This window comes from Sander vitreus, chromosome 14 (assembly GCF_031162955.1).
Source record: "Sander vitreus isolate 19-12246 chromosome 14, sanVit1, whole genome shotgun sequence".
NCBI lineage: Eukaryota > Metazoa > Chordata > Actinopteri > Perciformes > Percidae > Sander > Sander vitreus.
In genome coordinates, this window is record NC_135868.1 from 14,048,706 (window position 1) to 14,062,716 (window position 14,011).

General features: G+C 39.7%; 1 protein-coding gene across 1 annotated transcript in view; it reads right to left on the reverse strand.

Moving 5' to 3' along the window:
• Positions 1-283: 283 nt before the first annotated feature.
• The window catches only part of LOC144528848 (ras/Rap GTPase-activating protein SynGAP-like), a 37,708-nt gene continuing 23,980 nt past the window's right edge, over positions 284-14,011 (reverse strand). The window contains exons 13-20 of the mRNA XM_078267699.1: positions 12,157-12,361; positions 10,256-10,840; positions 7,869-8,175; positions 7,522-7,766; positions 7,007-7,168; positions 5,854-6,065; positions 3,039-3,111; positions 284-1,217 (exon numbers count right to left, since the gene is read on the reverse strand). Coding sequence (XP_078123825.1) covers positions 1,182-1,217; positions 3,039-3,111; positions 5,854-6,065; positions 7,007-7,168; positions 7,522-7,766; positions 7,869-8,175; positions 10,256-10,840; positions 12,157-12,361 — 1,825 coding nt within the window. The 3' untranslated portion in view covers positions 284-1,181. The remainder of the gene's footprint in view (positions 1,218-3,038; positions 3,112-5,853; positions 6,066-7,006; positions 7,169-7,521; positions 7,767-7,868; positions 8,176-10,255; positions 10,841-12,156; positions 12,362-14,011) is intronic.

Sequence of the window (14,011 nt, forward strand, 5' to 3'; positions counted from 1 at the left end):
TTTCCCATAATGCAACCAATAGCATCTTTTCATCCCTCCTTGGTTAATGCCCATGTCTGTCAAACTCCACACCCCCAGTTTGTAATGCACTCTTTGTGTTATAAATTTGGAGACTCCAAGCCCAAGCTGAGAAATAAAACTGTTTTCATAGACTGAGTACTGTAGTACAAGTACTGTACTCCGTAAAATCGGTTGAGTTCCCCTTTATATTCAATATTTTCTTACATGAGATTTTTCTTTCATGTCAGGTCTTTGTATCACCGTTTTGAAATGTCATATATTCTTTATTATGATTAATATTATTATTACAAAGTGAACAAAACATATTATGATGTCAGATTACTTATGTAAAGTATTTAATTTTTTTAAAAGGTTTAGTAGTTTTAAGAAATACTTCTTCTATACACTGAAAGTTGAGAGACTTTTGTTCTGGCTTTACACTGCCAAAGGAAAATCAACTGACGAGAAGGTTTAGATTGTTTGTAAAGCAGTTAGTTGATTGTAAGATTTGTTTGGCATCTATTCAAATGGGATGGCTGTACTATAAAGGATGCAAAAATCATAATGATAAGCAACTTTTGTAAGTAAAACTACCTTTGCAAAGAGAATATGTTACTAAATGATTTATTCAGAATCAAATAGTAATATGGGTCTTTACTTGGGCTCTGCATCCGAGGATCATATGTAGATGGCAACTGATTAACAACACGCTTGTTGCTTGTCACAGGCGTCACCATGAGGGGATATTGTGCTTGTAAAAGCCTTTTCTACATTTTGTCTGCAGCCGCTTAAGTGAGAAGCGATTGTGCTGCTTGTCGCGGGGTAAATCCTGAATCCATCATCATTCCCAGTGTTTAACACATCTCTTCTCACTTCTTCCGATTAAATAAAGAAACTCAATAGGTTCAGTATTGCCATTGTTGTGGCATTGGCTTACATTTGTCAAAATGTGCAGACGATTCACTGCACACATTGGTCCTCACGCTAAACTGATTGTCAAGTTCTGGTACAGGCAAAGTTCGAATATGTGCAAAGTGTTTTTAAGAAAGTTGTGAGATGAAGCCTCCAGTGGTCCTGCTGGATCCACTGCAGAGCTTCTCTTCATGGGTTTTGTAGGATCTGAATCAGTCTTCTTACACGCGAGTGACCATCATGAACTCTGGTCACTTTGGAATTGACAGTCAGGATCCGGGGTGGCCATAGCCCTGGTTGAAAGACTGAAGGGAGAGAAAACAGATGAAATAACATTTTGTCTCCATTTCCAGCTTCACGAGGGTGCAAGTCTAAAGGAAAAATAGGTTTATTTTCTCTTAAAAATACTACTCTCATGTCTGTAACGGTAAATATGTAGCATAGCTTAGCATAACAACTGGACAAAAGGGAAAACAGGCTAGCCTCACTCTGTCCAAAAGCAACCAAATCTGCCAACCAAACATTTTACAGGGTGCTATGTGCTGAAGTATTTCTTGGCCGGGAGCAACTAGCTGAGACTCCAGGAAGTTACTTCTCCTGTCCAAGAAATAATCCAGTAAATAACCCCTGTAAAACAGCAAAATGTCGTTTTTACACTTTAGTTCTTACATTTGGACAGAGCCAGGCTAGCTGCTTCCCCGTTTCCAGTCTTTGTGCTAAGCTAACCAGCTGCTGGTTCCAGCTACATATTTAAAGGGGCTATACTTGATATTCAGAAAGAAATTGGTCTAGGATTGCCTTCACACGACTCTCACAAACAACTCCCCAACTTGCCAAATACCAACACTTATTCACGGCCCTCTGCATCTGATACCGATGCACAAGGCACTGACATGCACTCACATGCACTCACATGCTTTAACATGCACTTACAGCATCGACCGGCTATCAAAAAAAAAGAACAGAGAAGCTCAGATCACAACACACACAGAGGGAGTGTGACTCCATTATCTGCTCAGGACACCATTACACACATTTATTTCTTTACATAGATTTGTTTGCTACTATATTCATGTTCTGTATGATGAGTACAGACCCTTCAACGTACAGACACGTATCGATCTTCGCATCTAACTCACGGCAAAAAAAGGAAATTAGACGTATTTCCCAAAATGCTGAACAATTCCTTTAAATCTTAATTCTCTGTCTGTGGGAAAGAACTGTTCACACTCGCGCACAGTAATTAACACGACTCTCCTAATCGGAAGGAATAGCATTTCTTAACATTTACTTGGACTTTGAGTGCAATAACGGAAACATTTAATATCATGAGAGTGTTGTTTTTTATAGCTATGACTTAAGTTTGAGCCAAAAAAGGACGGCTTGCAAAATAATCCTTCACTACACTCTAAACTGGGCTGCTGAGTTTATACGTCAATTCTAATTACACACTCATTTGTTAAAGTAGTCTGTTGTAAAAACAATTACAATCTCTCAGCAGACGCAGTGGAGAAACACTTCTATATATGGTCTGAGTTTTCAAGAGGTAATTTAGTCTATTTGCTCTTGATATTGAGTGCTGAAAGAAGGTGACAGTGTATTTCAATGACAGCAAATGTTTCTCCTAAGTTATTTCCTCTTCACTTGCGTCACAATCCGGCCCACATGCTGCATTCACAATGTTGAGCCCTGCAGAATTACTGTGATGCAGCTGATGAGTCACACAGTCAAGGTTTTCTAATGATGAATGCGTTCTGTGGTATAATAATCATCTTTTTGTAAATAATATTCAGTTTCAGTGTTGAAGACTTGCTATTCCTTCACAGAACTAGATTAACCTCTGTACATAAATTTAAAATCAATCCAGCTCCTCATTTTTAGGAACAGCGCTGTGTTGTTGCTCTCCTCTCAAGCACGTGGAGTAAAATGGTGAAATGTTCATTCAGATGTGACATAAATGTACTTTTGAAAGATGGGATAGGTGAAGAGTATGACAGCTGCAAACTTTTCCCCTGCACTGGCTTTGGCAAATGCGCTGAATGTGATGTAGAAATGATGCAAGCTATTTTAGGACATGACTGGTTTAGCAAATAGGGATGATAAAAGATGTAGACACAGGCACAAACCTGGTCTGTGAGGATTCGAGGCTTAATATCAGGTATGGCACCCCCTCTCAGCTCATCTTCCACAGCCATGAGTCTGACAACAGGGAAATAGAAACAAACATACCGGTTGACAAAAATAGAATCAGGAAGCCGGTGTTCTTCAAATTTACTGTAGGATTATATGGCCATATGATGATATTAAGGTCTTAACACATTTCTGGGTGCCATCAGCTATCCTCAGAGCTTCCTGAAACTGAATCTAAAATGCCAGAACAATTCAGGCAGTTTAAATTCAGCTATTCAGTTTTGTTTCAATTTTGGCAGGATAGTTTAGTGTGCACCCATCTGCTGTATCTGTATTCAGAGGAAATGTTTACTTTAAAGGAACTATGTGAAGAAATGTACATGTATTTATCGTTTTGTATTGCCAATGTGTGGACAGATTGTAACGTAACTTAAAAACCAAGACCTATTGTTGCCTGAAAAATCCAAATGATGTGACGTTTATGCACCCTCCCAAGTGCTTAGCCTCTTTTTAGCTTCCCTACAGTGCCAACAGTGTGCAACACCAGCTAACGTTAGCTTAGAAAGTTAGAAAGAGTCCGCTGGGAGACACTGGTAGCTCACGGGTTAGAGCGTGTACCATTAAGGCTGAATCCTTACCGCAGCGGCCCAGATTCAAGTCTGTCCTTTGCTGCATGTCTTCCCCTCTCTCTCCACTACCTTTCATCTCTCTCTCACTATCAAATAAAGCAGAATTGCCTAAAAAGATAGGGAATGGAGTCCCCTAATGTTATCAAACATACCACAACAGTGTCCAATTCAAAGTCCACGTAAGCACAAAAAATGGGTGAAGCCTGTCTGGCCAAATGGGAATGTGACCGTCGCCAGGGGGGAAAACTAGGGTCAACATCAGTAGTGCATTCAATTGATCACTCGCGTCTATGAAGTGTGAATGTGAGTATCAGGATGCTGACAGCAGTTTACCTAACGGCCCCCGGTGTCATTAATAACAAGGATTTTCTGAAAATTACACAAAGTACCTTCAACTCAAGGAGGCTTTCTACCAAATGAGATGCGATGTAAGCTCTGTATACTGTATACTCCAACTATAAAAAAACAACAACTATGCATTTCATTTGGTAGGAATCCCACTTTGTTCCTTGAAACATTTCCTTCAAGTATAGCTAGCATCTGTTTTTTTCCTTTTGTCCTTATAATCAGGTTACTGAAAAAAATCAAATGAATCTCGTGACGTGTTTCATATTAAAAGTATGAGCCTAATGGGCATGCTTTTTGGTATTAGTTGTGATATTTAAATGAGCTACATTTAAATGAATAGTTCCACATTTTAGGAAATGTGCTTATTTAGATGAGAAGGTCGATACCACTCTGTCTGTGCATTAAAGGTACCCTGTGGAGTTTTTGACGGCTACTGGGGCTATGGAGAAATGTGTTGATGAGTAGGTCAATTTCGTGTTCTGCGAAAGAAAATGTGAATTAACGTGTGTTTCCATCTAACACTGTTATGCGAATATTAGGAGTTGGGTTTATTGAGATGACTTTTTAAAGAAAAAACTCAAACTGAAATGGAAAAAACTCAAACAGAAATGGAAAACAATGTAAAGAAATATGATGTAAATATGGCATTTATGCTTATTTCATGTATTATTTGACGTTACTTTCTCATCATTGCTCCACACAGATCTGATGTTTTGGTCTGCCACCATTCTTTATCTCTTCAGTAGACACTTAAGTTAAATGCTTCATGTACGTCATTGATTTATGGGCCATGTCATTTTCCATTGGATTTTGTTGCACTTTGCTAGTGGTAAAATGTTTTTTGCGAATATTTAATTCTCTTCCAAATGTCCTGCATTTTCACTCAGGTTTTTGCATGCACAAATTGAATATGTGCATAAAAAAGGTGCATATAAACGGACATAATGATGCACAGAAACGCATGTACTTAGATAACACAATACAAATTGTTCAGTCAACATAAACTCCACAGGGTACCTTATGTCTGGAGCTACGGCCAGTAGGTGATTAGCTTACTTTAGCATAAAAACTACCAGCACCTCTAAAGCTCACTAATGAACATGTTGTACCTCATTTCTTTAATCCAAATAAAAACAGAAATGTAAAAACAACAATTTGTAGCTTTAAGGTTAAGAAGTTAGCTAGCCTGGTCGTGTCCAAATTAAAAACAGTGTGCTCCTGCTTCCAGTTTTTATGCTAAGCTATGCGAATTGCCTCCTGGCTCAAGCACATATATGAGAGTGGTATCTTCTCATTTAACTCAAGAAAGCAAAATGGGGTATTGCGCAAAATGTTGAACTATATCTTTAAAAATTGATAGATATGACATCATGCAAGTTGCATTTGAGTGGAAGACTTTTACTAACATAGTTTGTTAATCATATATTTTGAATATCTTCCTTCACAAAGCACAAATGTGTTTGTCTGAGTACACATACAGCAGACCAAAAACATTTCTTTAAAGCAACACTATGTAACTTTTCCCTTTTCGGTCCCCCTACAGGTTGTACGCTCGCGCAAGCTGTAGTTCCAATGAGACAACCTGTAGGGGGACTGAAGAGGGAAAAGTTACATAGTGTTTCTTTAAATGGGCAATTTATAAAACCTCACCCCTTTTAACCACCTTTACTTTGTATACAACTTTTGTATACAAATTGTATAACTTACTACACTTTAACTTGTTTTCTGATTATAATTTATTAACTTTGTAGAAATATATGTGTGACTAATTTGTTTGGCATAGAGAAAGCCAAGCAGTAACTGGCAGCTCTACTTCAACCTGAACATTAATCACCTGTTGATGATGCCTTTAATTTGTGAGTCCTTTTCAACTTGCTGCTGCTTTAGACGGCGCTCACTGTCTTCCAGGCGGTTCTGATACTGCATTAGGATCTTGCTTGTCTGCTGTTCCTGCGACGCAAGTCTCTGCTCATATTCTTCAAGCTTGCGATGAGACATCTTCAGCCGCTCCTTCAAGGAATATATCTCTTCTTCGTACTCTTTTACCTGAAATAAAAATACAGTCACTTCACCAATGTCTTCACCAGTGATGGAATATAACTAAGTACAAATTTGACGTACTTGTACTTGTCAAATGTTCATGCATTCATGCATTCATTTTCATGCCACTTTCTACTTCTACTCCACTATATTAATCTGACAGCTTTAGTTACTAGTTCCTTTACACATTAATATTTTTGCATACAAAACACATGTAGTTTATAAAATACATGTTTTATTATAAATTAAACTACAATATAATGGCCTACAAATACAGCTGAAATTATTAGCCGATTAAACGCAGAACTGTTTTGATCGTTTCCATTTTGTAGAATGTGAGGATTTTTCTGAATTGAGGACTTTTACTTTTAATAAACTTTTAAGTACATTTTCCTGATGATACATATTTTTCAATGCAGGACTTTAACTTGTAACAGAGTATTCTTTACAGTGTGGTATTGGTCCCTGGTATTCAGCAATATTCCTGAATGACGAGGGATTTTACCAATATAGACAGTGCTCTGTAGTGCAGCTCTCTTTATGCTAAGCTGCATGTGGGAAAGACCAGACAAAGCTGCAGTGGAACTGTGGCCAGCTTAAATGTGTGCAACAAGCACTACATGGACATATGTTTCTAATATAGGCAAGAGTGTGGGAGTTGTTCATCACACAAAATGCACAACAGCCACCATTATGCAACTCATGTATTATTCTGTTATAGCTCTAATTTATAGTTGCACTATGGCAGAACAGTTAGAAACAGTTTCACCTCGTAGAAATTGTGATTAGAAAAAGCTTCTGAAAAACCCTTCTAACAATGTTTGAAAAAAAATCAACTGACCAGATTGAGACTTTTTTCTCACACTATTTGGCCTAAAAGAGCTTCTTTACTTTTTATGAGTTTTCTGAGTTTTTGCTTTAGAAGAAAAAAAAAAAAAAGTGCTGACCCTCTCTAATCGTGACTCATCCATGCTCTTGGAGTACTCTTTCAGCTGACCCTCACGGTCCGGCCGCAGGCTTTCTATGTCAGCAGAGAGATGTGGCATGTTGGAAACCCAGGCGACTGTCCGTTCATTGAGGGCCGGGGTGCTCAGGGTTGATGGAGAACCCTGAAACAACAACAACAACACAGGTGAGTCATGGTTTAAATTTATGGGTTCGGGGCAGCCTCTAGCTCACCCAGTAAGAGCGTTCACCCCACGTTGGCTGAGTCCTGCAGTGGCGCAGGGTTTGAATCTGACCTGCTTCCTTTTGCTGAGTGTCATCCCCCATCTCTCTCCCCTTTCATGTCTATCCACTTACAAATAAAGGGAAAAAGCCCCAAAAAAAAATAATCTTCAAAAAAATTCACGGGTTCATATTAGAAATGCCTTGAAAACATGGCAAAATATTTGCATGCTGTATAGAATAAGACACTAAAGAACTGCCAAGCTTTAAATTAAGAGACTGTAGTTAGATTTACCTGTTTATTGCCTGGTTTGAGCAGATGCTGCTGTGGCGGCTGCAGTTGTGTCTGTTGAGACTTCTTGGTGCTTTTTGTGGGCGTGTCTGTTGACTCCTCTGCAGCTGCCTGCGGGCCCGGGTTCTCTTTAGCGGAGCTCGTCTGATACGGGAGTCCGGGAGCTGGACTGTCTGTCACCGACAGCTGGGATTCCTGTTGTTGCTGCTGAAGTTGCTGTTGATGTTGCTGCTGTTGATGTTGCTGCTGTTGCTGTTGGTGTTGCTGCTGTTGCTGTTGGTGTTGCTGCTGTTGGTGTTGCTGCTGCTGATGTTGCTGCTGCTGATGTTGTGGCGGCTGATGTTGCTGATGTTGTTGCTGCTGCTGCTGCTGATGTTGTGGTGGCTGCTGAGAATGGCGTGATTTTGGCTGACTGCCGCTGAAGTTTGTGTCAGAAGAGTCGAGGAGGAGGTTCCTGCTCTGTGGGCGAACCTTTGGTGGCGTGGCGGTGGCTGGAGTGTTAATGGATCGCTGTGACTTGAGATGTTGTGGAGGAGCCATGGATGACTGGCGGCTTGGGTGCACTGTAGTAGGTGGTGTGGCCAAGGAGGCAGGGGTGCCCGTCCCAGTGGCTGTCTGAGATACGACTCCCATCAGGTGCTGCTGCTGGAGAGACTCCTGAGAGAAGAGATTAAGGTGAGAGACAAAAATGAAATTGTCAAAAAAAAAAATAATGTGTAAAGTTTAAAAAAATAAAATCCAACTTTGATGCCCCCCAGTGGTAAAGTCCAATAAGACACAAAACCAATCAGGACACCCAAGACGAATGAAAGAAGCACATTCACTGCAAAGTATTTTAACCAGACTGGCTCATTTCTCTACAGACAAAAACTCAATAATTTGAAAGATGCAATAAGTACAAAAATAACCCGAAGAATAAAAGCAGTTGGAGCAGACATCAGGTTTTCTGGGTTTGTTCCAGATATGTGGTGCAACAAAAACTTAATGATGATGTTTTGACAGAAGCATACCTGTCTGGATGGTCAAAAATGTGTTTTGGCCCTAAACCATTTAGTGCTTTATAAAAACAACCGTAGAATGTATGAATATATGTATAGCTTGCTGTGTAGCTGTATAGATAGATAGATAGATAGATAGATAGATAGATAGATAGATAGATAGATAGATAGATAGATAGATAGATAGATAGATAGATAGATAGATGACCTTTTTCTGACACACCATCTGTATTAATAAACAGGAGGCTTGGGATGTTTGTTCCATTAATTCCCACACAGCAGGACAGAAATAGCTCAAGACTACATGATCATCATCATGTATCATTAAAACACTATATTTTCCCACGGACATACTGTAGTAAACAAGCAGTCCCTGAGTACATCATCAAGTCACAGCCAAAAAGGTCAGTTTAAATTCATTAAAAGCTGTTCCAAAAATTATATGAATCCAACTAAACTCCATCATCAAACAAGTGACAGTTTAATTAAATTGTATAATGTGTGTTCCCATGTGTTTAAAAACACATTGACACATTATAATTGCATATTTATAAAATCAGCTTTCTCAATGCTCAAACTCCAGTCAAGATCAAGATCACACTTTGATCAAGAGATTAAAGTGTGATCTTCAGTACACAGCTGGTTAAAGTATGCATAATATAATGATATCTGCAGTATCAACACTCTTTTCTGCCCTGTTGAAACAAGGACACAGTACAATTGATGTCGAGCACCCCACAGAGTTCAGCAGACCAGTGAATGATCCTACTTTAGTGTGTTGTCTGTAGCAGAAGTGTCCCTCAAAAGTGCCCTTACATTACTGTTATCTGTGATTTGCATATTCTGCTGCTCATGAGAGGGCCATTCCTATTTTATTTGGAACACAGTAAAAACAAAAGTATAAGCAGGATCTAATGTACTGCGAGGGCGAATCTGAATTCATGCAGATATTTTTGTTGCTCAACCAAGGTGTTGGGCAATTTGGCTTGAAATGGAAAAAACAATCCGGGTATTTTTAAGAAATTAAAATAAATTTGAAGTAGAAACAAATGAGGGACATAAGCCAGGATATCCACTGATATGTACAGCATAAAAGAAAGAGGTATGTGCAGTTTCAAGCTTTGGGTTTTACTCAATAGAAGTACCTTATGGTTTCAGTAAAACTTTTTTCCCCCCCAAGTAACTCTTATATGAGGGATATCCATTCTAATCTACTGTGTATACTGTGAAAGGTGTGACAGCCAGGCAACAGCAATGGAAATGTGAACATTATGAGTTTATGGACAAGCTAACAAGTTCTCCACCTGGTGGTGCTCTTTAAAACACAATGCCATTCTGGATATTCAGCTACACTTCAGTATGTAGACCAATTTCTGTCCCGATGGAAATGGTCTCTTCCAGGTTATACACTCATTAACAGACTGAGAAATATTCTGTGGCTACAAGTTGAGGTTTACAATCTATGATTTCAGTAACCTCAGTTATGGAAGGTCACTGTCCACTGCTTTTACCAAAACCCTAAAATATGGATTCCTGGAGTATAGAGTGATATTGCATCCATAAATATAATTGTAGACACCAAACAGTTAAGGTTTATTTATATTATGGGGGTCCCCTGTATAAATAAAATGGTACTATTATGTAAGATTTGTAGATATTTGTGAAAAATAAGGTTACCCTTTTTATGCAAAGATATTGTTGCATATCATTACATGTGAAAATAAGTTAGAGATTCCTACCTGCACCTGCAGTGACAGCTGGTGCCAAGCGTAGTCATTGCTCTGATTCTGCCGGGTGAAATCATCACTGTAACTGTGTGAGTGGACAATGCTGGGCTGCACCAGACTGCTTTGTGACCGCAGGGCGGACAAATCCTCGCTGCGGGAGAAAGCACTGTTGCCAAAGGCCGGTGCATAGTCGTGGTGGCCATTCTCAGGCTCGGGGGCGAGGAGGAGAGGAGGGGGATGAGGCTGAGATTGAGACTGAGCTGGGGAGTTCTGGGCAGCCAGATGGAATAGCGGGTTCTGGAAAGACAGGGGGAAGTGCATGGCCGCTGCTGCCTGCTGCTGCTGTTGAGAGATGGATTCGGTGGGCCCCCCTATGTGGCCCATCTGGCTCAGCCTCAAACCTGAGCCAGCGGAGCCTGCTGGCATATGCCCTCCCATACGAAGAGGACCACAGAGGTTTCCGAAGCTGTGGCCCAGGCCGGCGATGGAGGCTTGAGAGGAGGTGAGCATGTCTCCCACAGAGTTCAGGTTGGAAATGCTGTTCATTCGGGAGTCCTGAAGATCCATCATGGACACACTTTTGTTCACACTATGGACCTGAGAGAAACAATAGAAACATTTATTGTAGCAGGATTTTGTTAATAAAGATGCATTTTATTCAGTGTACAGGAAATGTGTTATTTTAGTTTTAAATGTATTTATTTTTATAGTGATATTGATGCATTTAGACAGCTAAATGCATTCATACTAGGGCTGTCAAAATAACGCATTCATTTTGATTAATTAATCTGAGAAAAAATAACGCGTTAAAAAAATTGGACTGTAAAATGAAGGAGGGAGACGAGAATGTGCTGCCTGGATCATTAATTGGAACATTTACTTGTAAAAATCTTCTTCCTGCCAACCCTGGCTAACGAAATCTGGTGCCACTGATATGTCTGCGCTTCTCTGTGATGCTCTGAAAACGATACAGGCAACACAAACACCGCTGCACGTGACGCTAGTTAACACTATACTCGACAGCAGCTAACGTTAGCCTACCGCTAGCTAGTAGCTGAATTAAACACGGTTAAAATGCTGACAGCTAACGCTAAATGGTGTAAAGTTTGACTGTGTTTTACTGTAGAGGATTCAACACCGGTATGTAACAATCTGTAGCTGCCGTCGGAGAAACAACACAGACGGTGCGTTCAATGAAACTGGTAAACTACAGCCTCGTGGTGCATTTGAAGTTATTGTAAATGTCCTTTTCCCATCTGGTGGTTGTTTTTGTCGTTCAACAGCAATTTACTAGTGAAATAAGTTATTGTTATTGTTATACATTATTATTAAATCATTTAAGTTTGACCATATGGCCTTAGCAATAAACAAGCCGTTCTTTAATGTCACCGACTGTTGTTTAGTACCCTTTTTTTTCTTTTCTTTTTTTTACTTTCTTAAGAAGTATCGGTTCAGGCACCATTAATTATGTATGCGATTAATTTCGATTAATTAATCACAGAGTATGTAATTAATTAGATTACATTTTTAATCGATTGACAGCCCTAATTTATACAGTTATGCTAGACCAATGTTTAACTCATCTATTTTTTGTTTTATTCCATTTTAGCTTTTTTTATTGCCTTGTTTTTCTTTTCTATCTCGTCTTGTTGAAAAGTGCTCTACAAATAAACCTGACTTTCCGAATCTTTTACTTAGTAACTACTTCATTTGTCTTAGGTTTGTAAAATCAGCACACCAAAGTCATATCAGAGTTACACCATGTTGTATTATTTTGTAAGGGAAATATGCTAGCAATTTTTTGATGGTATTTTATAAAACAAATTATGTTCTGATACTTGCAGGGAAGGCTTAAAAAGCTGCAGAATTAAGACATAAATCAGCAAACCGAATCAGACAATTTGACATCGTACCTTTGGATCTGGTTCAGTGATGTCCGAGCTGCTTGTGCAGTATGCAGGACTGGATCGAGCCAGCGGTGGACGGGTCACGTAGAACACTTCCCTCGACGAGCGGAGGTCTCGTTCTGCGTGACGCCTCATGTTCAGATTCGATGAGAGGGATTCTACAGCCGAGACTCCAGTCGTAGGGGATGGGAGGCGAGAGATGTCTATTGAACTGCAGATACACAACAACAACAAAATGTTACAAATTGCTTTCATGGGTTTATTAACACAGTCTCATAAATATTTTATACTTGATTCTATTTTGCATTATCCCTATAATTTTAAACAAGCCATATGGAGAGAAATAAAAGTGTAAGCCCAGCTGCTCCCAACCCTTTTTTTTTCACCCTTTAATATGAGGCAATATCTCCTTGCAGTCCCTCATCATTGCTTGCATGGCATTGCAAGTTGTGAGCAGTTTAATCAAAGTGTTTTTTTAGAATGATTTTCAGAGGCCTGAAAGGAGACGAGACTGCCTACAGGGAGGAAGTACAGAGACTGACAGACTGGTGCACAGAGAACAACTTGGCACTTAACACCAAAAGAAGAACTGATTATTGACTTTAGGAAGAAACAGGTTGATCACCAGCCACTGTTCTTTAAAGGGGATGGAGTGGAAAGAGCATCTAGTTTTAGGTTTTTTGGCACTCACATTTCAGAAGATCTCACATGGACAATAAACACAAACTCACTGGTTAAAAAAGCACAACAGCGACTCTACTTCCTGAGAACACTGTCACAACAGCATCTGGGGCCTCATTTATAAAACCTGTTACGCAAGAAAAAGTTGCGTGAAGCAGGGTGAAATTTGCTGTCGCAACATTCCTCGCAAAAGTCGGGATTTATAAAGAATTTCCATGCGTAAAAATGTGCCCAGTTTTCCGCAACCGTTTGACCATGCGTGTGACCATGCGTGTGATCGTGCGTTATGCTCCCAAGGTTTTGTAGACTGCGTTTTAGTGAACTCCGTTGGTATCCCCGTTTTCCGAACCCAACCCAGTTTTTGTTTTCCTGAACCCAACAATCCCGTTCTTTACAAGCCGACCCAGAGCCGGTCGCCGCGCCTGGCGAGGGGCTGCCAGCAACAGGGAGAGGCAGGGGATCCTTCCACACCGTGCATAGGATGCTAAAGGAGACTTTTAGCGTCAATAAGAACGAAAGACACCTGACCATACGTCCGTATTTTACGAGATGGGAGTGATAATCTGTTGATGTGAGCACACTCTAAATTTTAATAATAAAGAAAAATTATGCTATTTATTATTTCTTCTAACTAAAACTCATTGGCTTTGGCTCATTTTCTGTGAAGAACATAACAAATAACTTATTTCCAATGACTGCACACGGTACAACCCTCTACACATAACTATTACATATGAGGTGTTCGGGTCTACTGGACCCGAGTGTAATAATTGTAAATGCTATGAAACTCCTCTCCTCCTCCTAACTGGGCCTGCTGTGTGTGTGTGTGTGTGTGTGTGTGTGTGTGTGTGTGTGTGTGTGTGTGTGTGTGTGCGTGTGTGCGTGTGTGTGTGTGTCTGTGCGTCTCTGTGTGTGTCTGTGCGTCTGTATGTGGGCGTGTCTGATTGTAGGTGTCAGTTACAAAATTGTTACATTTTAAGCACTTTCACCTGTTCTGATTAAGTTCTAAGAAATAAGCACCAATAATGATCAAAGATCTTGTTTCTATTTTTTTACCTTACCTTTTCTCACAAAAAACGAAAATGATCATATGATCGTAAATGTGATCTCACAGGGGTAAATGGCAAATATGAACCATAAATCATGAATATATCATTGGTAATTGAGCTAAATCTGTTAA